The following is a 27,379-nucleotide window of genomic DNA, read 5'->3' as shown; positions in this document are numbered from 1 at the left end:
GAAGAAAAGAGAACAAAGAAATCAGAGAGTATAAATCCCTCGGCTAGTCTGCGCTTGGTCACAGTAAAGCTCCACAGACAGGCGCGCGCGCTCTCTCCCTCACTCGTCAAGTAAAGTGTCCCGCGCGCATGCAGGTGTTGCGTGCGGCTCTGAATCACAGCAGGATGATGCGATCTGCACAGCTTGTCGTTGCAGTCTTATTCTGTTTAGTGTGCATTCATTCTCTACCGGTTCCAGACGGAAACAGCTACAGGTACAACAAACCTGCTGCGGTGAGTGATTTTAAAATTATTTTAAGAGACTACATCCAGAAAATAACAATTACCATAAGTAACTTGAAATAAAGAAATACTTGAACCCCCCCCCCAATATATAAACGAATGAGACGCAAATATTGACATATACGCATCTGTTTCACTGTGAACAAGTGATGAAGTTCACGTTTCTTGGAACATGATTTATTACACGCTTGTTACCATTCACCTGTTTCACAGGGATCTGCTAGGCTTACTAGCTACAATAAACACAACTTGTGTCGATGAGAAAAGAAGGCAATACCACTGACCAGCAGAGATTAGTTTTTTTTTTTTTTTATCACAAAGCTCATTTACATTATAGTTGCATCATTGAAATATGTGGCAACTGTCACAGTTGTAACAGTGGAGATTAATATTAAGTTTTTTTGTCTTTCAAAAAGCAAAACTTTGATTAGTATCACTCACATTTTATGCTGCTACCAGTATTATCTTAATGTTCTTTATTTAGGTATTTAGTTATTTATTGACTTGTTTTACTCATTTACCAAACGACTCATACAACTTAAGAATCTGAAGAGCTTGTCTCGATTCTATTCTATTCTATTGGATTCTATTATATTTTTTATGACTGTGCCATCGAGAAGTTTGTTGTAAATGTTAATAAGTGTAGTTTAGCATATCTGCATTTGTCTAAAGGGTGGGATATACTATTGGAATGTTGATGTTTGTTTCAGGTAGTGTGTTTGGGTCAGTGAGTCATTGGCAGTAAGTGAAAGGCAGCGTTTTGTGTATGAATGCACAGATTCAAACTGGCTTCCAAAAACACCAAAACATAATGTCTAAGGGTCTAAAACAATTTATAATGAACCTTAGCATAGCCAAGTAAATATTTAGTTAATACAATTCTTATTTGGAAAATGGAAAAATAGGTTAATTTACTTTTATAGATCAACTCACCTCAACCGCTCCATCTGATGGCATTTAGGATGTGGTGCAAATGTTTTATTATTATTATTATTATTATTATTATTATACATAATAGCCGTTGTTAAATAAATTCAGTGAATTTGCATTGATTTGTCAGGATCATGCCTTTGAATCCATATAGCTGAATGTTATACTTTAGAACCAAACCCAGCTCTTTTATGTTGAATTGGTTTCAGAAAAGATCTATAACTGTCCTGTAGTCTTTATGGTTTAAACTTCTTGCTGATCCTAGAAGAACTAAAATCTGGCTATAAGAACTTTGTTTTGCACAAAGAAAGAGAGGGCTTGTTGGGCTTAGAGGAAGTGGACAAAGAAGAACTACAGATGGCTGTTGTAACCCAGTTGGCAAATATCCATAGATTTTTCCAGGAAAAATGTCGGGCTAAAAAACACACATCTATTTGAAACTGTGAATGAAAGAGCAGAAACGAGTAGTTGTAAAAGGGCGGAGAACAACTGAACACTGTCTTTGTTTCAGAACCCAAAGCATTACCACAAAATAACAATGAAACATTTTATGCTGTCAAAGCATCTGGCTATAAAGAACACCTTCATTTTATTCTATGTTTGTCTTGACCCAATTTGTCAATCAAATTGGAATGGCACCTGCAATCAAACCAGCTCCCAGACGTTTTTAAAAAACATTGTTCATCTTTGAAAGTAGAGAGGCAGCTCTGATGCGGAGCATGTGCTGTCAATTTGTTCTTGAATGTTGACAAAGCAGGAGCAGGAGATTATGCAGGCAGGGACAAGTCATCTGGCACGCTGAGCAGGATAACAAACCCTGTGTTTGCTGACAGAGAGGAAAATGGAAGGATCCAGATAGCTACCACTGCATTTGTTGACCCCCCTGAGAAAAAGAAAAGCTGATGTCCATTGTGCACGCATCACAAGCTCCATGAGAACTGCCAAAACATTATACAACTCAGTCAACACACTAACCAAACATGACTAATATGCAATCCACAAGTTTATGCAAAATTCCGAATTCCCTTTCAAATCATGAGCTAGAATTTGAATCGAATTGACCACACAATACAGGATTTTCATCTATCTATTTATCCATCCATCCATCCATCCATCCATCCATCCATCCATCCATCCATCGTTTGTTCTGTCCTCTTTAAAATCATGAGTTGCAATTTGAATTGAAAGCCGACATTCAAAATTTGTCTTGACAAAAGTTTGTTATATTATTTTCTTGGAATTGCAGTCTGCGCATCAAGTTTCAAATTCAAGAATTGAATTGCAATTTGAAACGTGTTCTCAATTCAGTTCTGAATCGCGCAAAATCCGGGATGTAACCTTTGTAAAATTTTTCAAAAAAGGAAAGGATCTTCTTACCCATTCTAGACACCCTTGTTAATCAGCACCAATTATTTAGTTTTGGTTATCCTTATGACCCAATCTTAATATTTGAGAAAAAAGGACACACAAGGTTAGAGAGGGTCAAGTCTATAGGTCAGGGTCATTTGCAACACACCACCTGTGGAGCGGTTTGGTTTAGCTTTCTTGCCCGTAGGCTCAAATGAGAGAATGATTGACACCAGAAACCGTGATGTACCTGTTTCTGATTCAAACCCCCATTTTCCTGTCACCTGACCTTTACATCTAGAAACCTCTCACCAGCTGTTTCCTATCTCTACTGAAATTACTGAAAAAAGAACTTATGCTCTTGAAATACCTTTATTTCAAGTTAATGGCTTCTCCTGGCAATACATCAGATGTGATATTGGTTCAGAGTTGACAAGTAGAAACCATTAAAACGTTTATAAGCACTAGTATTTTCCCTCCCTAGCCTTGACTTAGAGTAGACACTGATGGTCTGCCTTGGATGCACTAGGCCACACTCTTTTTGCATGAACATCTTCCATCAACATCATCCCTATCCTGTTCCCACTGAACAATCTTCCTTTTCAGTGTAATCACTTAACTTATGTATACAACCCCAAAAGAATGCAGATCTCTGGAGGTCTCTGCATGTAAATATTTACCCTTGCTCGATTTCCTCTGGTTTATTCATTATCTCTAGTTGTGGCCTATTTTAGAGTGCTAGAAAATGGAATTTCTTGTTTGTAATTTTTCTCTGGACAATGGCATGTTTGAGAGAGACAAAGAGCCAGAGCCAGGATGTTTGTATCATACTTGCACTGAAACTAAATAGCCAAGCCAGAAAAGCAGGATGATAGGAAGTGCTGTTGGCTGTATTTTTAGGGCTTGCTGAGTCAGTAGTAAACAGTCATCCGAATGTAAAAAGGCGTTTGAGTTTGTTTTGGAAACGCATAATGTTTCGCTCCTGGTGCCGGCTGTGCTGATGAATGTAAGGGATCTGTCAGGAGTTGGTGACATCATTCGGATGCCCCATAGAGAAAGATTCGGCTACAAACAAAGAGGTTATCCTCAAGAACCCTATAGAGATGGCACGATGCCAGGCACGCCAACTCTCCCTTAACCTTCTTCTTGCACTGACATGTCAGCTCTTTTCTTCTGGATTTCCTCCAAAGGCTTGTCGTCGGCTCAGGATCTTTGTGTTTCGTTTCAGCATAACATAATGTATCATGGTAGAGTTTTTACCCACTGGCCTGTTGACCTACAGATGCACATGCTGGTGGTGAACATGGTGGTAAACATGAGCAGTGAATTACATTTATGCAGAAATGCAGCCTAGTTGTTTTAATTTACATTAAAATGTTTCCCAAATGTTGGATATTTGGAAGTGTTAAAACTAATAGTTCTTCTGTATGGTTTAGAACATGCCAGATCTTCCCCCAGGCAGAAATACCTGATGTTTGAATACGTAAAGGTGTTACTACCGCTTAAGGTAAAATAATTCCCAGTTGTTTTTGTTTCTCAGCTGATGAGAGGCATATATCTGTCAGGAAGGTATCATAAAAATGTCAAAAATTTGCACAACAGTTTTGTTTTATATGGCTGCAGTGGTAATTCTGCCGCCGTTTCAGGGGGTTTTCCGAATGGACTTCCATTTTTACATGTTTCACTACATGCAGGTGGATGCTGTAAAATATGCCCAGACTTGAGGAATGTCTGGTTGAGAAAATGTTCTTTAAATTGGGCCTATTGTTAAAATGAGATGTGTGCATGTTGAGGTAAATTGTTGGCACGATCTAATACTAAAAGTAAAGATTTCCCAGCACAGTCCCTCAATAGTGCAGTGACATTTAATCTTTTTTTGAGTTAGTCATAAAGGAACAGTTCACCACACCATTCTTGGTTTTCATTTTTGGAGTTGTGTATAAAAAATTGTAAGGTTTGTAAACATTCTCCTTTTGTGTTCTATGAACATGTCAACAGGTCTAAGTTTAATTTAGCTCTTAGATTCACTATAATTATGGAGCAGTGTTTCATAAGATCTAATTATAGATTGATAGTTGGGATGTTTGTTGAGAAAATAATGATGTTCTGGCTGCATGCTGTTACTTACGAGACTTGGCTTTGAGTTTATGCTTATCAATTTCAGCTGATATAATATACACTTATGTGTCATTACATCAGCAACCTGATCCATCTGGTTTGCACTTAGCACCTCCACCTTTTATAACATACTGATAGCATATAATAAAATGTGGTAACAAAATTGGATCATAGAGTTCGTAGTATTTCTATGACTTTTTTATAAAGTTTATGTACACTATACCATTCAGTATAAGATTTGTTTTCTTTGAAATAAATTCATACTTTTATTCAGCAAGGACACATTACATTGATAAAAATTTCACAATATTATGGTTTTTACTGTATTTTTGATTAAATAAATGCAGCATTGATGAACACAAGAGAGTTCTTTAAAAAAAAACATAAACGTTTGAGTACTTGGAATTGTGTGTTGGTTATACAGAATTTATCAGTTTAAAATTTCTAGAAGGGGAAAAAAACATAGGCTGTCTGCTGAGTTTTGGTTTGAAATGGGAGTATGCGTGTTTACTTTGGCCCAAGGGGTCTGTTTTATTGATTTAGGCTTTAACCTTTGACCCTTGACTCCCGTTGAACCTGAGACACCCGGGTGTTTTTCTTCCACCTCCGTCGCTCCCTAAGTAGTCTTGAGGCTAGTTTGTCATTGCTGAAAGGTTTGACTGCTCTACAATAAACAATCTTGACTGTTGTACAAAAAACTTGCCTGTCTTCAGGTTGTTTAGAGACTGCTTAAATTACATGCTTTCAACATGTATGACCATTTAATGGTGGTTCAGCCCATGGAAAGTCCATGCACACTCAGCGGATTTGAGAAACAAACTGAGAGTAGATAAAGTGCGGTGAATTCTTCACTTCTATCTGTGGAATTTGTGCGGTTCCTCATTGCCGGGGGTGTGGGGTCATGTTTTAGCAACGCTATCAAGTTCACATGTCAGTGGATTTTTACCAAGGTACTATGTCTCAACTTGCCCACAAATATTTGGTTGTTTTTCCTTTTATTTGTTAGAAATTGTCTTGATTTACACCGCGTTCTAAGCATCGTCCTGGAGTCAATGGGTTTTTTGAATGTTTTTTTTTCTTTTTGTTAAATGCTTGAAATTAAGTATTTGGTGAACACAAGTTATTTTCATGTCTTATTCTGTGACGTAAAATATATCAGATTTAAAAAATAATTAAAAAAAATACTTTTGAAAAGGTGCTTGCTAACAAGTGGCTAAATGGGACTACAGAGGTTGTCGGGATATTAACGTCACCACACCGAAAAGGAAAACTAATCTGCTCATTAGTGTTTATAATCACGCTCTTGTACACTATTCAAACTCAAAATTTCAGTAAAAAAGTTTCTGAAATAGTTTCAAGTTCAAATTTCAAGTTTGTTTTTATTTATATAGCACATTTAAAAACAGCAAGCACAGCTGGCCAAAGTGCTGGACAAGGGAAAAAAAATGTTTTAAGATACGATTTAAAAATAGTAAAGGAGTGTGCTGATCTGATATACGCCGGAAGGCTTCAAAATAAAGATTTAAAGAGTTGACGGAAGATTAGTAATGGTGACTTTGAAGTCATGTGACCATGGCGTAGTTCATTTATAGCCTACGTTTATCTTTTTTTTTACTTCTGGCAATGTATTAAAGGCTTCAATTTTTTTTTAAAGTTGTGTTAATTTGTGAAGATTTTCATGATGAACAAAACTTGTAAATAACTTTTGTTGGCCACGTTTTTTCTGCAATAATCTAATAGAAAATGTAAAGATCCTATTGGTTTTTGTCAAAGGAACCAGGGTGATTCCAGAGAATGTCTAATATGGTTAGACAGATAGCAGAATATCCGTAGACGGGCTTTGGTGATTCTATCTTACGGGTTGGCCAACAAAAATACATCATCACGGCAGCAGCTCTCTATAATGTTAGAACATGCTTTTGAACCAATGAGATTTTAAGGTGGGCGGGGCAAGCCAGCGCAACAAAAAAGATAAAGACAGATTAACTGTCCTGTCATTCATTCTTTGTCGTGGTCACAAGATTTTATCCCTGGTCGTTTTACAATTTTGTTTGGACACTGTGTTAACTGAAGAGTTGTAATGAATTGCTTGTTGTCTACCGCAAATGAAGAAAAAAAACATCCATGGCCACTCATTTTTATACACTTTAAAGCCACTCGCTTCATCATATAGTAGTCCAACCTGCTCTCTGTGATAAAGAAACACTTAAACAAATGGCTTTTTTTCTTTTCAGACATGCTGCTTTATATTTCTGAATGTTTTATGGTTGTCTATATATATCTTGTACTTAAATTACAGCTTTTAAAAGACTCCTTATGGCTACGAGTGACGGAAGGATTTTTAAAAGCATTTAAAAAAAATAGTTCACCCTCTACCACCCCTGGCCTCTTAACCATGCACAAATTAGAGAGAAGTAGGTATAGAAAAGGAAAGCGAGAGAGAGAGAGAGAGAGAGAGAGAGAGAGAGAGAGAGAGAGAGAGAGAATAAACCAGCACAGCTGGAGTAGAGAGGTTTGGGGAAAGAGAGATATTGGGTTATTCTGACTTTCCCTTCAGGCAACTAACCTCCCAGTCCATTAAAATAACCATTTCCTTGAAATTTGGTTGAGGAAATTGACTGTGATAATGCTTCTTGCGAATTATCAGTGACGTAAAACCAACTGCTGCATAACTATAATTTGACCGCTCCCAATGTAGCCAACAATGTAGCCTTATTTGCCCTCTTCACCTGACTGTTTGTCCAACCAGAACACCCAAACAACCACTGAGCAACACCTTAGAAACTACCCAGAAAACCCTAGCAAGCACCCAAGCATTTTTTATTTACTAATATTGTATTTATTTTTAATTTTATTATCTTTTTATCAGCTTTTTCAAAAGAAACGTGTTAACATTTATATTTTTTATAATAAAATAAAAAAACTAGTTTTAGATTTATTTATACTAGTTTATATTTAGTTACATTTTAATTTTTGTTTAAGTTTTAGTAATTTTGTATTATCATATTTTGTATTATTTTTTAAAGTAACACCAGGTAACTTTTGCTCTCGGGGTCCCCCTACAGTTGGGAAACATCATTGTCCTCTACTACTGTCGTAAACTCTGTCATCGTGCATTTGTTGACAACCATGATAGCCCTGAACACTGTAGGAGGAGGTCACATGCAGGTGTTCTGCTTGCGTCGCGTGTGAAATGTCTTCATCCCAGGTACAGTGGCATATATTTCAGCATGTCATATGAATATAATTTCATGGGTTTTATTTTTTTTCTAACGACAAATGATCGCGATGATCACGTTTACAAGCCAGTGAGATTATAGTAGCCTAGTCTATTGGTTACCGTTTTACTGAATCTATATGATACTTCAATGCAATCTTTGAGTGGTAGATAATAACCATATATCGTCAATATTATAATATCAAGCTACCATAAATAAATCTGCAAATTTTACAAATCGATTTGCATTTCAGCTTGAGGCAAGACAAGTAATCATTACCTGATTCATGAAGATAAACGGAGGATAAGATAGCTTCCGTAACATAGTCAGGCAGACAAAAAAACACCCCAGACTACGGGGTGTCATTGGTTGTTGCGTTAAATGTTACCCAGATACAATAGTGCTATTTTCTGATTGGCTAACAACACCTGACGAACAACACCAGAGGAGACGCGCTTGAATTCATGCCTGTTCCACAGTGAGAGCGGCGCGGCCAGAGTTTTGGGCGCTGCGACATATTAAATATATTACAAATAGTTTTTCAGCGTGAGAAATACAATGTGTGGCGGGAGAGCGTGACAAAAGACCGAAATCAGTGACTGTCACGCTCAATGCGTGACAATTGACAGCCCTGCGATTTTAAGGAAGCGGCGGTGGCGGTGGAAGTGACGTATATTGCTATGCCGTAAAGCAGGTGACTTTTGTAGTTCTCTTTGTTCGCCGGTTACTACCCGAAACCCGAAGTTTAAAAGTACGATTAAAAACGCTACAGACCCCGTCAGGCTATGGCAGACGTGTCATTCAACCTATTGTAAGTCGATGTACCATCACAAGAGACTTGGAAATATATTATGAAGGTTGAAAAGTTACCTGGTGTTACTTTAAATATTTGTATTTAGTAATTTATTTTCATTTCAGTTTTAGTAGTTTTAGTTTTAAAAACATTATTCATATTTAATATTCATATTTTATTTTATTTCAGCTATTATTTTAGTTAAGCTTTTTTAGCTTAGAAACCACTGCTATTTTAGTATTATTTACATATTTTGAATTGCCATTTATTTTATAGTTTAAGTATGTATTTTTTTACCTTTTAGGGTCCCACTTTATATTAAGTGGCTTTAACTACTATGTACTAACATTGAAATTAATAATTTGATACAATGGACTTATTGTGTACATACATGTTTTTGCATTGCTATATTATTTTTTAAATACCTGCATGTAATTACAGCTGTAATTAATTTATGTAATTACATTTGTAATTACACAGTTGACCCTTCCCTTACACCTTAACCCACCCTTATACCTTCCCATACCACCACACCTGACCCTAACCTTACCCGTATCACACCTCAATAGCAGCAAAAGTGTTTTACAATACAACCTGAACACAATAAATACATTGTACCTACTTTTCGATCTAAGTGCATAGTACTTAAAGCCATTTAATATAAAGTGGGACCTATTTTGGTTTCTTTGATATTTTAGTTACATTACATTACATGTAGTTTTTGTAATTTTGCCATTTTTATTAATTTAAAAAAAATATTTCTATTGAGCTTTATTTTATTTTTATTTTATTTCAGTTTTAAATTCAACTTACTAATTTGATGGTTAAACAACATTCTTAATTTTCATTTAGGATTTTAAATTTAATTTAATTAACAATACTGATAGCATCACCTTAAAAACACCCCGAAAAAAACACCTCAAAACCAAACCAAACCAACCCATTTAAATTGTGTAGCATCTAAGAAAAAAAAGGTATTTCTGGTCAAAGGTGCAATTGATTGACAGCTTGTGTGTGTGTTGACAGGACTGGCCTCAAAAGATCCATCATCATGGTCTCAAAAAGAGGAACCAACTTCATTATGTTCAGGATACCCCGAGTGAAGACTCTGGCAATAAGAGAGTGCACCCACACTCGACTCTTCCCAAGAATGACACTGAGTTCTGGAACAGGCCTCGCTGTGGAGTCCCAGACTACCCCTCAGAGAAGGGAGGGAACGCCCTTCATTTCTCAACCCACAAAGTAGGTTTGCTTGGGGGCCGTCATCGTCGAAAACGCTTTGATTTGTTTGGAGGACGCTGGGACAAAACAGACCTCACATACAAGTAAGACTTGCACGGATGGTGGTTGCGGTTGTATTTGGTTGCTGTGCCTACACTTATTTAGATGATAGACATAAAATGAATGAAATATAAAATCGTAAATGGGAGAAAACGACTTTGATGTATTTGCCAATGTACCATTTTGAGCCTTTACACAACAAAGGCCTCACTGAGGCTATGATATAGCTTATTTTTAGTATTCTAGCTTTAGTCAACACACATCTGACTGAATCTATTAAGTGTTTTTTTCTTATTAAAGTGTGTATTTTTAAATGAAATATTAGGTTTTTATGGCAGAAATACAGTATTTTACAGCCCACGCAGGATATGCTAGGAAATAAATCAGAATGTTTCTATCTTTATCTTCTTACATTTCCTATAGTTCTTATCGGTTGTAAAGAAGACCACACACTCATTTCAGCATTACTCCCATTTAATTAGAAGCAGTAAACTGTCTCAGACCCGGGACTGCATGGCTCCAGAACACAGCTAGAAATACCAAGCCCACTTTGATTTAAAACACACACACACACGCACGCACGCAAGCACGCACGCACGCACGCACGCACGCACGCACACACACACACACACACACACAAACACTAACACACACACACACACACACACACACACACACACACACACACACACACACACACACACACACACACACACACACACACACACACACACACACACACACACACACACACACACACACTCTCTCTCTTTTATTGCTTATTTGGGTTTTCACAGGACAGGTGCATTTCAAGTCAATTTGAATTGTATTGGGTTTTAAATGGATTGTTCACCCAAAATGAAAATTACTCTTTACTCACCCTCATGTCATTCCAAAACCTTTCCTCTGCAGAATAAAGGATATTTTGAAATTGTCTCAAAATGTCTTTTTTTTGTACATAGATTAAAAAAATCAATGCTGTTTTAAACGTCACTGGCTTTCTTCAAACTATCCTCTTTTGTGTTGCACAGAAGAAACAGGTTTGGAATGACATGAAGCTGAATAAATGGTGACAGCAAAGTGCATTTTTGGGTGAACAATCCCTTTAAGAACCCTTTTTGATTGACATGATGACCCTACTGTTGTAGTTGTCTGCTCACCACTTCATGTTTTGACTGACTTGCTTCGCACATCTTTGTCTAAGATGGTTCCCACCGGACAGGACTCCTCTGTAATCTCAAGTCAGTAGATCAGGAGAAGATCAGGAGAAGATGTTACATTTCAGAGCACTCATGTGTGTTACGGCAGCGGAGCCCAAATGCTTCTAGTTTTTCTCTTCATTGCTCAGCGGGGGGTGAGATGAGTGCCTAGACAAAGAAAACCAGGCGTACAACCATGATTAAAACTGCCCCTTGATTTATGGTCCTTCCCATAAAATATCACAGCCCATAAATCTCCCGTGGTTCTCCATCCAAATCAACCAACTTTGCTGTAGGGCAAAGTCTTTACGTCTGCATACTGTAGAGACGGAAGTCTTAACAGAAAAATAGTCTTTTGGGCAGCAGGGAAGTAGTGACAGATCTTTTCTTCTATATTGTGACATACAGAACTACATTATCGGAAAAGGAAAAAAAAATTCAATAGGGTCTTGGATTTACGCATCGGTTATTTATTGGATGGAGGCAGATCTGAATGCAAGCTTTCTGTCTATTATAAGAAAGAAGTGGGATTTAAACAGAATAAACAATTGGTGTCCAGCATACATCATCAGAGAGAAGTCTGTCGTTTTACTGGAAGATCGAGTAATGGCATTTTAATTAAAAATTCTAAGGTAAAAAGCAAATAAAAAAACATTTAGAAAATTGTTTAGAAAATAGACGGTTCCAATAATTGACGTGAAATTTCCATTTCATTCCGACTTTAAAGTGAAAATGAAGAATTTTAATATCGGTCCATCCCTTGCAATTATTAATCACTTTTAAAATGTACATATAACAAATATATAGCAACATTTTTTTTTAGTCTCAGTTGACATTTAGCTAACTGGGTTGAACGAGACAAACTCAACCGTGTTACACCCTGAAAGATGACCATTAGACCCCCCCCCCCCCCCCCCCCCCCAATCGTGTAATTTGTAACCTAGATGCTGCCTCATCAGTCAAGACAGCAACACACACAAACATACTTTATTCCCAGCATACCCCAGTCAGCACCATTCTAATGCTGTGTCACTATGTGCTATCATGACTCACGTCTCTGAAGGTTGTTTATGAGCTATAGCACCTCACTGTCCTCTGTAATTTGTCCCCTCACTTAATGACTGACTGTACATGTGCACAGTGAGCTCAAAAACACCAAGCCCTGTCCTACCCCCACTACCACGCTTTCAATTGAGTTTCTTTACTTTAATGACTGTTTTAATGAGTATGTGTTTCTCATGTCACATGTGTGCAGTTTTTTGGGGTCTGAAGTAATTTGCATCTTTTTAGACCTGTAGATCGTTTGCTTTTTTCCGAAACAGGGACATAGGGTAAGCGTACCCATTAAGCCTGTGTAGGGTACACAGGCTTAATGGGTACACTTACCCTATGTCCCTATGTACCGTAAGCCCATTTTCAACTTTGAAGTCAAATTAAAAAAAATAAATAATAATATTTTATGCTGCTCATTATTTTAACCAATCCAGTGATTTGTTACTTTCCTGGCATTTTTTTATTGCATACCAATCACATTTGGCAATGTTGAGTTAGCCCCATCCATGTGCATGCTGTCTCAGGGGACCTCACACAAAGTCACCCCAAAACTTTGGTGTTTCGGGACCCTTCAGAAATCAACACATTTCTGCCATTTTTAGCCATTTCTTTGGCAACTACATTGATATTATGTGAAATAATAGATAAATGTATTATTTTTGTGTATGAACAAATAGTACTTTATCATTTTACATAATTTTCCCTTTAAATGGAAAGGTGAGTTTTATTAGCTTCTGTTCAAAGCTAATCTAGGTCAAACCATTAGCCTTTCAGAAAGATAGACTGCTAAAGAATTAAGCATGTGAACTGCAAACACTAAATGTTTTGTGATTCATTTTACATTAATTTACAAATAAATATATCATAATATCATTATATCATAAATTGTTTTGTAGAGAAGATTATTTTCATAAATTAACTTTTTTTAAAGATGGGCTTAAATGGGACAGTGCCACAAAACGCATGCAAACTATAATACAAGCTAACCTTAAATGAAAAAAAACGTAACATTTCTCAATGTGGGCACAATGAAAATGACTATGATACTTAGTCCACAGTATATTTAAGCTCCATGCATGTATTTGTAAACATATCTTACATTTTTAAATGAAAACATTGTCTTTTTTCACCATTACTCACTGTGGAACCACTGTGCAAACACTTATGAATGCACTTATTGATTCCTGCTCTGATTGATAAATCAACTACTGTTAGGATTTACTAAAGACAAGCAGTGAAAAATCAGTGCTGTAAAGGCGTGGACGCAGTTATTTTTGCGGCTGACCTTATTGCATATGCATTTGTAGGAGTTTCCCTTTCAGATGCTAAATTTATGGGAGGAGAATATTTTCAATTAACCATGTAAGGTGATTTTCTAAGGTTTGCGCTAGCCAATTTACTGGTATTTGTGCTATTATTTAACGCCCAAAAAAGAATGTCTTAAACCAGACGCTAATTTGCGCTGCCCTTGGTAGATTGCGTTGGTCTTTATGGAAATTATCTGACTGCATTTGTGTTCTTTAATTTGTGCGTCGTCAGTAGATCACATGCAGAACTTTCCACTCCCATCAGTGCTTTTTTTGGAATTGCGCTCTCACGCTAATTTGCCCTGTAGAGTAAATCTGGCCCTTGGTGCCGATCCGAGCGTGATTGCCGTGTTCAAATATGCCTAAACGAACCAAACTAAGGCAGAAAACACACCAGGTTCCAGAACAAAATGCAATGAGCCAGGAAAATGCCCTTTTTTGAAAGGTTGTGAAAAAACAAAATAATACATTTTGTCCTGGTTCGCTTAATGTTCACTCTGTCATTTTTAAGACAGAACCTAAAGATAAAATAGAAAAAAAACGTATTTTGCGACGGAACTGTGTTCTGAGCTAAATTATGCGCTCATTGAATGTGCGTACGTATGATAATATTTTGACCATCTGAAAATTTGTGAAGAGCTTATAAAATGTGTAAAGGAGTCAAAACAATGTCAGGAATCCCTCCATCACACACACAAACAAAGATCTCTTGCAATGAGATGGTGGTTCAGATGCATCTCCTATGACCAGAAAAACAGGTATGCTTGAGCATTCTATCCTTTCTTAGGCTCGCATCTTGTGATGTCATGTCCTGTTTTTGCTTTGTTTAGATGTATTTGATCTGTGCTGCATTCATATTTCAGTCGAACCGCACAACAGTTTTTATAAAAAAGGTGGGTCTTGATCACTTGTTTGGTCCCCGCCAGAGTTTGGATGGCAGTGTTCACACTAATTCAAGTTGACCGCACAAGCAGAGCAATCACACCAGAGTCTGTTTTAATCGAACCAAACCTGCCAAGTGTAAACACACTCTTAGGGTGTATTCACATCTGTCTTGTTTGGTTAAGTTGATTGAATCCAACTTAAGGTAGTTTCCCCTCTTGGTGCGGATCTTTTGGGCAGGTGTGAATACAGCAATCACACTCGGGTTCGGACCAAACAACCGTACCGAGACCCAGCTGAAGAGGTGGTCTCGGTCTGGTTCCAAATGAACTCTGGTTGGAATTTCTGTGCAATGAATGAATGACCTTAGCACATGTGTGGTTTTGTTTACAAATTTTGGTTCACTTGCAAAAAGGGCAGTGTGAAAGTGAACCACACAAAAAATAAATAAAAAAAATCAACACTGTATTTGGTCCGGACCAAAGCAAGTGAACTAGCGGACTTTCCTGGTGTGAATAGACCCTTAAAGTCTAGTGTGAATGCACTTTTAGTGGATAATAATGAACGACATCTGTGCAGCGAGTTCCATATAGAGGCATCTTGTGGACCCCTGGGAGTCCCCAGACCCCAGTTTAAAAACCATTGACTTTAAGTTTGTTTGGGGCCACTGTATTGGATTTTTAAAAGTCACTAGTCTAAACCTGGTTTAATTTGATTCTATTGTGACTGTAGCGAGAGTCAAGAGTTAAGAACATGATCTTAGAATTCTCATTGGAACAGCGAATATGGCAGGACAACTTTTTAAATCCACAGACTACCAGACTGGTCTCTCTCCCGCTGTCATAGCTCCTGTCTGGGCTTGCAGACGGCAGAGGCCCCACGATCTGAGATGGTCTGTGGCTCCAACATGCAACCCCATGGCGATCCCCCGTCCCACAAAGCTAATAATGACCAAAGCATGAAGGTGTCCATGCATGAAAACAACATAGAGGTACCAGTCACTATAGCTGCAGGTCAGGAGTTAAACAATACTTCAGATGTGCTGCTTTAAATCATTTCATTATTTTTTTTAATGAAATGCACCAGAGGGAAGCTTTGTGGAACATGATACAGACTTGTGGTCCACCAGTTTAAATGCGCTCGGTGGGGATTCTGCTTGTGAAAATAAGCATGCATGTCTCCATCACTCAGCAAGCTTTATAATGCAGGTCGTCTTTCATCTGAGAGAAGATAATCCTCTGGGCCCGCTCCATGAGGGATACATTTTAATTTTTAAACAGCATTCAAAAATCTAAGCTGTTAATCAAGAATAGAAAGAACAATTGTTTGTTTTTCGGGAGGAAGCAAATCTAATTCAAGGAAGAATGCTACTAAAGGCTCTTCATAAAATTGTCACTAGTGCAGTCTATTGTGAATTGTTTTGAATTAAGATATTGTTAAATGACAAGAAACAAAAGAGTGGTGAAATATGATGCTATGTATTTCTACAATGCTCAAGCACTTAGGGGTACCATCGATATGGGTGCCATCACTGTCACACACTGATCAAGTATCACATTTGTTTTGTGATTGTGGTCAGAGAGCGTAGTAGTAGTGGGTATCGTGCCTAACTAGGCAAACATTCAGACTGTGCTTGGCTTTTCACAAAAGACAGATTCTGATCCAGTTCCTTAGTTCACCAAGAAGGGTAGCAAACATGTTTAAATAAAGGGGATTATGGAGGTCATGCACTTTCATCCAAATGGGTGGTCTGTAATGAGCGTTTATGAGAGTTTGCGCTCGTGTTACAGGATCATGCGGACCCCTTGGCAGATGAGTTTAGAGAAAGTCAGAGAAGTGCTACGGGAAGCACTGCAGGCCTGGAGTGACGTCACCCCTCTCACCTTTACTGAGGTCGTCATCGGACGGGCGGATATCATGATCGACTTTAACAGGTAAAAAAAAAAAAAAGTTGTTTTCACTATCCACTGTGTGCCTTGCATGTGTCAGAATTCATGATGACCTCACTGTTGATGTGTTTAAAGGGGTCACAAATATTTTGTCATTTTATTTTTTTCACTTAAGGTCCAGTTAAGGAGTCTTGCATTATAATTAATGCATGAATATTTTGCACCCGGTTTGATGTTTTTTATTGCACCTTTCGGCGTATGTAAATGCAATCTGTTGTGATTGGCTAACATAATTGAACTGTCATATCTAAATTTCATATTCTATATGTATTTACATATAGACTATATTTCAATAGTCTTTTATTATATTTTTCAATTTCGAAGAAAAAGCTCTGAAAAGTTAGCCTACTTAATGTTTCATAGTCCATGAAACTCATATTTTAAAAAGATTAATACAAATTTAAAGTTTGCAAGTTTTGCAAGTTTGCATTCCAAGATTCATCAAAGACAATGTTGCAGTGAAAAAAATAACACATTTAGCAACTATACTTTTAATTTTGCTCACTTTCACTTTATATTCTATAAATCTGTATTTTATTGATGAAAACTGTTTCTCTGGCCTCTCATTTCACTGAGCTTGTAACATCACATTGTCAGTTGAGAGATGTGTGTTCATTGACACAAAGAGGAAAAGTTTCCACTTCACTAGTCAAACACAGACGCTTTTCATCTCCTCTAGAAGTGGGAGATTAGAGAGGGTGTCGGTTTAGGATTATAGGTTTGAAAATTTACACTGCACGTCCATTCATGCACGTGTGTTACGTTTTAAATTCCCATATAAGAAAAGTCATAACTCGGAACACCCGTGGGGTTGATTTCTAAATATGGACACGCAACACTACGGCTCAAAATCAATCCCACAATTTCTTTCTTTTTGAAAAACTAACCTGAATGTTAAAAAGCATGACTTTATTTGGTAGCAGATTATTACAAAGCGCATACCACAATCCCCCCCCAATATTATTTAGTAATGAGTCATTTGAGGAAAAACGCAATTCAGAGAAAACCTTTGTATCCTTTTGTGTTGTATGTTATCATTAGTTACAGCACTAAAACATGAATAATTATAAGCAGGTATGTTGAAAGATACCGTACAATTTACCGAAATGTTTAATCTCTCATGTAATCGCCCAATCAGAGTTTCAACTGCAGAAAGACGTCAATTCGGAAGCTCGAGAACAACATTCCTCCTGACGTTCCCCCAGAAAAGTCAGTCCGAGTAGCCTACGTTTTAATCATTTCATAGTTCGGTAGAAAAAAGCTTTAGTAAAATTGTTAAATATAAGTATTTTTTTACTTGCATTATAACTGTTACTGATGTCTTAATTGTTTATTGCACTGTTTAATATAATCTCCCAATTCTGTCTAAAATGTATGAAAATTTTTAAAATCTTCATTTCCTCAAATTAATTTTTATGACTATATCTTGACAACAATTTGGTGTAGAAACACAATTATTGTCATTAAAAAGCTGCGTTTTAATACTTTTTACACTATGCAGCTACACATCATGATCAGACCAATATAAATTTTTTTATATATTTTTTTTAATATATTTTTTGTATGTTTTGCTCAAGCCAGTGGCTCTCGCTCCCTGCAGCACTTCTTTTTCTCAGTTTGAAAACTAAAGTCCATATGAAAACTTGGATTTCTATTAAAGCACTTCTATACAGCTATTGTTTTTCTGAGATACACACGTTTGAAGCTCCAATGTGGGATAATGCTTTTCTTCAAAGCAGAGTGAAATATCTTGATCCATCTCGCATAAAGCAAAACATCTGGGTCGATTTGTGTAGTTAAGTGTGGAGCTCTAGTCAAACCAATTTCATTTGTTCTAACTCAATCTCAGATTCCATCAATGGGATAGCAGTTGACCGAACATTTGAGGGTTTGTTTTAGCCAGAATAGTGGCCTTCTTTGACCTTTCAGATCTTCAAGATTTAAAGATATATGATCCTGCTAGAATGTGCGTAATTTAACCTCCCTACATTTCACAATGAAAAATTGGGGTTTGGTTTATCCAGTACCATTTAGCCAGGGTGGAATTTGGCATTCCATTAAAAACAAGGGAATCAGGAAAGTTACTGAGGTGTGACAGTTACAGTACTATGTGGAACAGTTGCATGGTATTACAGCAATGCCTCTATGCAGGCCATTATTCTCACCCATTCCATACGAAGTGTGCTTATAAAATGATTTTCAGTGATCAGCTCATTAGGCAAGTTGATGAAAAAAGAAAATGAGAATCATTGGTATTGTCCTGTTGCCTGAGAGACTGTGTTTCACATTCAGGTACTGGCATGGAGACAATCTTCCTTTTGATGGTCCAGGAGGAATTCTGGCTCATGCCTTCTTTCCCCGAACGTACCGGGAGGGAGACATTCACTTTGACTACGATGAGTCTTGGACAGTGGGCAACAGTATGGGTTAGTGAGAATCCTGGTTCACTTGGTGCCCTGCAGTTAAAAAAAAAAAGATTTTTCGTTGTTGTAAAAAAACCCAAAGAGTATGTATTACGCCCCGCCTCTAGGGGAAATCGGAAAACTCTTAAAGGGTTAGTTCACCCAAAAATGAAAATTATGTCATTAATGACTCACCCTCATGTCGTTCCAAGCCCGTAAGACCTCCGTTCATCTTCGGAACACAGTTTAAGATATTTTAGATTTAGTCCGAGAGTTTTCTGTCCCTCCATTGAAAATCTATGTATGGTATACTGTCCTTGTTAAGAAAGGCAATAAAGACATCATCAAAGTAGTCCATGTGACCTCAGTGGGTTAGTTAGAATTTTTTGAAGCATCGAAAATACATTTTGTTCCAAAAATAACAAAAACGACGACTTTATTCAGCATTGTATTCTCTTCCGGTTCTGTTGTCAATCCGCTTTCATGAGTCCGCTGACGTAAGACGAGCTGACGTGTTATGTGGTGCACCCGAGCTTCGTTTACAGTCTGAGGGAGACACACGCTGTAAACAAAACAATCTTTGCAAACATGTCTAAGGATTTCGACACAGGGGAAGACTTGCATTTTTTTTAACCAGACATATTTATTTGAACCCGAATACACGGACGCACCAGATAACACGTCAGCAGCGTCTTACGTCAGCAGCGTCACTGGCCTTGTGAACGCGGATTGACAACAGAACCGGAAGAGAATACAATGCTGAATAAAGTCAACGTTTTTGTTATTTTTGGAACAAAATGTATTTTCGATGCTTCAAAAAATTCTAACTAACCCCCTGAGGTCACGTGGACTACTTTGATGATGTCTTTATTTCCTTTCTGGACAAGGACAGTATACCATACATAGATGTTCAATGGAGGGACAGAAAACTCTCGGACTAAATCTAAAATATCTTAAACTGTGTTCCGAAGATGAACGGAGGTCTTACGGGCTTGGAACGACATGACGGTGAGTCATTAATTACATAATTTTCATTTTTGGGTGAACTAACCCTTTAAGAGGCGTAATAAATAAGTTAGGTTGAGGTAATGGAATCCCAGCAACGAGTCACTCCGGTCGATAATCAAACAAACTACACAAAACTAAGCAAAAAAGGTAATAAATGTATTAAGAAATAACAAGTGAAATAAAGAGCATCTCTTCAGGGTGCCCCAAAGGCCAATATATCAAACAAAACAAATATAAAAAGAAAAGAGGAGAGAATTAATAACCTAATCCAATAACAAAAGAAAATACATTTAGCTTACCTAACTCCCTGCCAAAGAAACAGAGCTCAAACCAATTTCAAAACAAACAAGGCAGGACACCCCTACGCTCCACACTTTTAGGATGTGTTGTTTAGACATGGGGAAAACAGGTTCAGATGTTACAAACGTTCACTTAAACTAAGTAACTTCACCGATACACACTAATTTGATCATCGGCCGGAGGAGGGATTCCGGAGCTCTCAACGCGAGTACGACCGATCCAACAATGAGCTCACAGACGAGTGCCAGAAGCGTCCTTATAAAGACCACGCCCCGACTGGACAACCAATGACTTTCGTACACCCCATCATTGGACAACCTATTAGAAATCAGGGGAGAGAAGAGGAACACAGAGCAATAGAAAAACAATAGGCTACATAAACAGGTGTAACAGTATGTTTTACAGGAAAATATTATTTCAAACTTTTACTTCAAAATGTTTGTGTTTCTTTGTAATTATTTGTGATATTTAGCCATTTCTGAGCAAAAATAGTTTCTGCACAATTTTTTCACAGTGTAGTAGAGAAAATATACTTTTTTTTAACAACTAAGCATTTTTATTCAACTGTACAACAAAAGAACGTTTGAACAACTTTCTTGCGCATTTAAAAAACAAAAACATTTCAATATTTCCATATTTCCAAAATACTTTGTTCATTTTTACTGTGCAAAAATGCTTCTAAACGAAGTCCAAGCAAAATCATTATTTGCACAACACACTGTAGTGGCGTTTCTGACTGAATCAGTGTTTTTGAATAATTTGAGTGAATGCTTAAAGGACTCAAAATAGAGAGAGCTTTGGTGATAACTAAACTAATATTTAATTACTACAAAAGTATTTTCGTGCTAGAAATGAGATGAGAAGTGGAAAGTGTTGGTCAAAAGCGTACATAGTACATACACAATATTGTATTTACACACAAACTGTCCACCAACCCCAACTTTCAGATGCCATCTTTATTAGCTCATCTGTCACAGAATGGAACATTCAGACAATCCAAAGGCAACATTCTTAAGCTTTCGGATGCAGCTTGTAACTTGTTTTGTACCTAAATGAATCGAACTAATCGGTTCAGAGAATGGTTCATGACTCTCATAAAGCCAGTCACTTGTTTAGAAGGAATCAGTGTGCTTGAACAAATCAGTTGAATCACTCAATATATATATATATATATATATATTTTTTTTTTTAATCCTCTTTCTTTTTACTAGGTACTGACCTCCTCCAGGTGGCTGCTCATGAGATTGGTCATGTTTTAGGATTGCAGCACTCCATGGAACTAGGCGCAGTGATGTCTCCTTTCTACACCTTCTCCTACCCACTCCAACTGAGTGAAGATGACAAGCGTGGCATACAGTCCCTCTATGGATCCAAACATTCGGATGATAGAAGGAAGAAGGAAGAGAGACCTCCCAAAGTCACAGAGACCAATGAGATTGAAAGTACAGTGGTGAGTTGTATGGCTGATTCTGTTTGATCTTGGGAATCTTGGCAATCCTTCTAATTTTTTGTATTTATTTCCTATCTCTCCAGCCTGATGCTTGCCAAACCGACTTTGATGCTGTATCCATGATCCGAGGCGAGCTGTTTTTCTTTAAGTCGGGTTATGCATGGCGGATCCGTGATGGTACACTCCAGGCTGGTTATCCTGCACTGGCATCCAGACACTGGAGAGGAATCCCAGGCAACATTGATGCTGCTTTTGAGGACAAGTCTGGAAATATCTGGTTTTTCCAAGGTAAATTGTCTCAAAATAAATATATATATATATTTTTTTTTTAAAGAAGTCTCTTATGCTCACCAAGTCTGCATTTATTTGTTCAAAATACCGTACAAACAGTAATATTGTGTATTATTATTACAATTTTAAATGGCAAAGCTGAATTTTCAGCAGCCATTACTTCAGTCTTCAGTCACATGATCCTTCAGAAATCATTCTAGTAATCATTAATTTCTGATTATAATCAGTGTTGAAAACAGTTTTGCTGCTTAATATTTTTGTGCAAACTGGGATTAATAGAATGTTTAAAATAACAGCATTTATTTTGTAACACTGTAAATGTATTTATTGTCACTTATGATCAAATTAATATGACCTTGCTGAATAAAAAAAGTCTTTCAATGAGTGAGTGGAATGAATGAATGAATGAATGAATGAATGAATGAATGAATGGTAGAAAATGATGGATTCCGTGGTGTGTTCTCATGGGAGCACTGGCGCCAAAACAAATCATTAAGAAATTGCTCTAAACAGACTAGTTCTTTTAGCATGATGCAGTCAAATTACTCAAAAACATTTAACTACAAGAAAGATCTGGGAATAACTCCAGCAAATAATATTTTCAAAAAATGATCCAACAATTTTAATTAAGAAGATACCAGAGAAAGAGAGAAACTGGGGTATGAGGGAATTGGTTATGAGTTCTGGCATATTTCTCTTCAAGTAAACAGTCATTTCTGGTAGAAGTATTTGTGAATATTGCATGAAATTGATCGTGCTTACTGCTTTACATGGTTATGACAGGAGTTGAAATATGGGGTAGGGGTATAGGGTATGGACAGGTTTAATATTACAGTATGTACCATTTTAAGTTTTATCATTTGTTATATTACTTTGATTTACAATGCAAATTTATTTGAGCTTTTTTTACTTTTTATATCATGTCACAGATGCTGTGATGTATTAAACCCCTAACATTCCTTTAATGTTCCTTAAATATAAAAATAGAAATCCTGCAATCCCAAGCATGCAATTCTCCAATTCCAAGCATGCATGAAATGCATTGCACTTTATAATCCAGATATCCTTTGTTGCCCTAATTATCCAGTAAACTGAGCCGCTTTACAAGCTTTACAAAAATTCATCAGCCGCTGCTTAATGTAACTTCTCTCACCTACTCCTGTCTCTGTAGGCCAGAGTTACTGGGTGTTTGATGCAGAGCGGCAGATCACAGGGCCGGACTCGGTACGCCGACTTGGTCTAGCAGTGAACGACATCGAGGCAGCCCTTATGTGGGGGGAAGATAAGGCACAGAAGATCTACTTCTTCAAAAAAGGAAGCTACTGGCGATTCAACCTGAAGGAAAACCGTGTAGACAGCATCCACCCTCGCAGCATGAGAGACTGGAGAGGCATACCCAGTGACATTGATGCTGCTTTCCAGGACCGATTCGGTACGTTTGTCACTGAGACATGGACCAAGTTTACATGCGCACCAATAATGTGTTTTTTTCCCAATAATCAGAGTTAAGGACTTAAAGGTTTAGTTCACCCAAAAAGGAAAATGATCCAGTAACTTACTCACCATCAAAGCCATCGGTGTATATGACTTTCTTCTTCCATTTAAGCATAATCGGAGTTATATTAAAAAAAATATCCAGGCTCTTCCAAGCTTTATAATGGGAGTGAATAGTACCTGAGATTTTGAAGCCCATAATAGAACATCCATTGATCATAAAAGTAATCCATACGGCTCCAGTGGGTTGATAAAGGCCTTCTGAATGCGTTTTTGTAAGAAAAATATCCATATTTACAACTTTTATAAACTATATTCACTGGCTTCCGGGAACGGCCGTGCACAAGTCTAGTTCCAGTGGAAGAGTGATCTCTGACCTGAAGCATGATGTAGGAGTAGCGTAAGCTTAGGTGAGAGTAGATGGCTCTAGCGGTTCAAACAATTTAGACTTCTAATTCGTGACCAGTGTTTTGTTTTGCTCTATCCTCTGTGCTTCTGTGTTCGTCAATACGTCATGCGTCGGGTCATCGGAGTTCACTCTTCTGCCGCAACTAGACTTGTATACGGCCGTTACCGGAAGCCATTGATTATAGTTTATAAAGTTAAAAATATTGATTACTTTTATGATGGATGGATGTGCTTTTTTGGGATTTAAAATCTGTGGTACCATTCACTCCCAATATAAATTTTGGAAGAGCCAGGATATTTTTTTATATGACTATGATTGTGTTATATAATTATATAATTGTGTTTGGCTGAAAGAAGAAAGTCATAGACACCTAGGATGGCTTGAGGGTGAGTAAATTATGGGATAATTTTTATTTTTGGGTGAATTAACCCTTTAATCGCAGTAAGATGTTCACATGACACGAGTAAACTTCTTCACTGTGTATGCAATTTTCATTATTCTGATTTTTCACAAAAAAAAATTAGTTTTTTTTTTACCAATGTTATTTACATACCTCACATACAGTAGCTGTGTTAGTAGTTTTAATTTACAAATGTCTTTATTACAATATTTTGACCATCAAAACACTTTATTATATTCATGTCGTGCAACATTGTCAACATGAACTCGGTTTCTTCAGAATCCCAAAAATGTAATACCTTTACCACTATGTTTACGAATCTGCGCATGACAACGTCATCAGTGTACATCACAAGCACATGTACACTTTGGTCAGAATGGAATATATGCTATTAAAATGTTTACAGGCTTGTATTTTGTGAGTATTACTATGATTATGAGAATAGTCAATTTGAGCTAGGTATTGTTTTTACATGAGTCACACACTCACTCGCTCACTCGCTCACTCACTCACTCACTCACTCACTCACTCACTCACTCACTCACTCACTCACTCACTCACTCACTCACTCACTCACATCACAGTTGTCATTGCAATACGTTGTATTACCTAAATATCATTATAAACACATTATTAGTGTGCATGTAAACATAGTTTCTTAAATGTTTTTTGAAATTACAAAGGTTATTCTTGATGGCAAATAAGAGTTTACTAAAAGTAAACTAAAAGCCATTCTGTTCCTTATCTCGCCACAGGCTTCGCCCACTTCTTGAGAGGGAAGCAGTACTGGAAGTTTGACCCAGTGGAAGTGAGGGTTCTGGAGGGATACCCACGATATATTGGCATGGATTTCTTCGGTTGTTCTGCAGCCCTGTATCGATGAATCATGGGTGCAACTAGGCATAACTAGCAAATTAGTTTCTAATTTGTTTATCTTTTTCACACACCTAGTGCAACTTGTACCCCACAAACAGTTTTGAATCAAGCAAGCTCAAGTGTAGTTATTCGAGCAGGGTTATTTTCTAAAGTCAGATAAAGTGTCAGATATGCAGTCTCCATATCTGACCACTGGATTAAACACTTTTCTGTGGTTTCAAGCAGATACTGTGTATCTACTCAGTCTGTCACTCAAGATGCTAAATCTGCGCCACTTAAAGGGATAGTTCACCCCAAAATGAAAATTGTGTCATTACTTACTCTCAAGTTGTTCCAAACCTTTATGAGTTTCTTTTTTCTTCTGAACACAAAATAAGATATTTTGAAGAATGTCAGTAATCAGACAGTTGAAGGCACCCATTGACTTTCACAGTAGGAAAAAAAATTCCATGGAAGTCAATGGGGGTCAACTGTCTGGTTACCAACATTCTTTAAATGATCATCTTTTGTGTTCAACAGAAGAAATAAACTCATATAGGTTTGTAACAACATGAAGGTGAGTAAATGATTACAGAAATTTTATTTTTGGGTGAACTATCCCTTTAACCATGTACGGAAATTGACTGTTGCTTCTCATCTGCAACAAATTGACTCTCAACTCTCAGGAAAAGCAGGAAATTCTGGCCTTAAAATATTTTTTGTACGTATTGTGTAATTGATTATTTATTTTTGTATATTTTTTGGCAGTATTGATAGTGTTAGGAAACCAGTAATTTTTTGAGCAAAATACCATATTGTGCCATGCCATTAGATAAATTATTTGACAAATTTGAAGAATTGTATGGGTTAAAAAAACAGTTACATGCTGTTGATTACCACAGAAGATAATTGTGCCCTTAAAAAACAAGCAAAAAATAAAATAAAATAAATAAAATGCATTAACTATAATGCACTTACAATGGAAGTCTGTGAGACAAATGATTCCTAAGGGGGTTAAAGCAGAAAGGTATGCTAATAGAAAGAGTAATTCCTCCATAAAAATGTGCTTTTTGAGTTGTAACGTTATCTAAATTGTTCTTTTTCAGTGGTGGGAATACTAGAAGAACTGGTAATAGAAAGCGTGCCAGGTGCTGTTGCTAAAATGTGTATTAAATCTGAATGATTCCTTTAATGCCCTAAATATTTAAAAATAAAAGTGCACATATCTACTTACCTTAGCAGTTTAAGTTCAGAGGCACTTTTGGTACAAATATAGGTGATAAAAATGTAGTTACCAATGTTTAGTGGACTTTGTAGATATAGCTGAACATTTTTAAAATTTAGTGCAACTCTTCAGACCGACAGCGATTTCATTCATTTTCGATGAGAAATGGAAATTTCACAATGCTTGTCAGTGTGTAAAAGACTTATGAAGACCTCTTCTTCAATTGTGATAATGTCTATGTTACAGTGCAGGTCACTGGTGCACATGTTGTGTAATTCTAATCAAACTTTTTGCATATTGGGGCTACTGAGGTATGTAATCCTTATGGCCTGGGTAATGATGGCTTTTGATCTAAGGAAACTGTACACTTCTCATTCAGTTATTATAATTTTTGACATGTAATCAGTTCTTTCTCTTGTTATTGTTTTTAATGATCCATTTACTGTGTAAATATTTTGTAAAAAGAACTGTATTACATTTCCAGCTCCAATAAAAGCCTTTTTTGTTTATTGTATTCTGTCAAATTATCTGTTGTCTCGGCTCATTTCAGAGATAATGTGATAATAGGAATAAATAGAGCTTTTGCTCCTGAATTACTTTCCTTTGCAGCCTGTAATATTATCAGTGTTTGTGTGTTTCTTCAACTTCGGCAACTTTTATGAAACGAACAGACTTTATTTGAATAAAATATTAGAAATGATTTATGCCTTCATTAATTATTTTGCAACCTTTTTTTTAAATTATATATTTTTTTTACTCTTGAGCTTGACTAAGACTTTTATTTTATTGAGCTCAATTCATCATATATTTTTTTTAAATATGTTTGTGTATATATATATATATATAATATTTGAAAACATTACTTTTATATTTAAAATATCTTTAATTCTAACAATTTTTGGATAATCTAAAATTGTATTTTATTCCAAAAATGTTTTAAATGTCATTTCCACCCCAGAATGTTATCAGACGCAATACATCACATGAAATGCGATGGGAATAACATTACGGCGAAGTAAAAAGGGCCAAAAGTGTCCATGCACCCTCTGTCTGGTTGGTCTGGTTTTAATATGTTCTATCAGAGGTTTTGGGGTGGAAATAGAAGACGGCTGTTACCGCAGACCCTCCTGCTGAGACAATTCCAGAATCCTGCTGTCTTGGCTCGTTTTCAGACTGAAATTCCCCTT

The 27,379-nt window shown here is 36.8% G+C and overlaps 1 protein-coding gene across 1 annotated transcript; it reads left to right on the top strand.

Annotated features, from left to right (window-relative positions):
* On the top strand, positions 1–26,706 carry mmp11b (matrix metallopeptidase 11b). The gene is made up of 8 exons (XM_077232819.1): positions 1–272; positions 9,714–10,012; positions 16,200–16,343; positions 18,651–18,784; positions 21,280–21,518; positions 21,602–21,806; positions 22,981–23,241; positions 24,868–26,706. The coding sequence occupies exons 1-8, from the start codon at positions 129–131 to the stop codon at positions 24,993–24,995; spliced, it is 1,554 nt and encodes a 517-aa protein (XP_077088934.1). The 5' UTR covers positions 1–128; the 3' UTR covers positions 24,996–26,706.
* Positions 26,707–27,379: the final 673 nt, after the last annotated feature.

The sequence above is a fragment of the Siphateles boraxobius genome, unplaced genomic scaffold (genome assembly GCF_051911475.1).
Source record: "Siphateles boraxobius isolate OS27281-9 unplaced genomic scaffold, OSU_SipBor_1 18, whole genome shotgun sequence".
Lineage (NCBI taxonomy): Eukaryota > Metazoa > Chordata > Actinopteri > Cypriniformes > Leuciscidae > Siphateles > Siphateles boraxobius.
Note: the sequence above shows the minus strand (reverse complement) of the source record. Positions and strands in the feature narration are given on the sequence as shown.

What these genes read in the sequence shown, in the direction of transcription:
- mmp11b (XM_077232819.1), top strand. Translation starts at nt 129, where the DNA reads ATGCAGGTGTTGCGTGCGGCTCTGAATCACAGCAGGATGATGCGATCT. An exon ending in GACAGTGGGCAACAGTATGG is followed by an intron (nt 18,785 to 21,279) that starts GTTAGTGAGAAT and finishes TCTTTTTACTAG; the next exon opens with GTACTGACCTCCTCCAGGTG. An exon ending in TGCTTTCCAGGACCGATTCG is followed by an intron (nt 23,242 to 24,867) that starts GTACGTTTGTCA and finishes ATCTCGCCACAG; the next exon opens with GCTTCGCCCACTTCTTGAGA.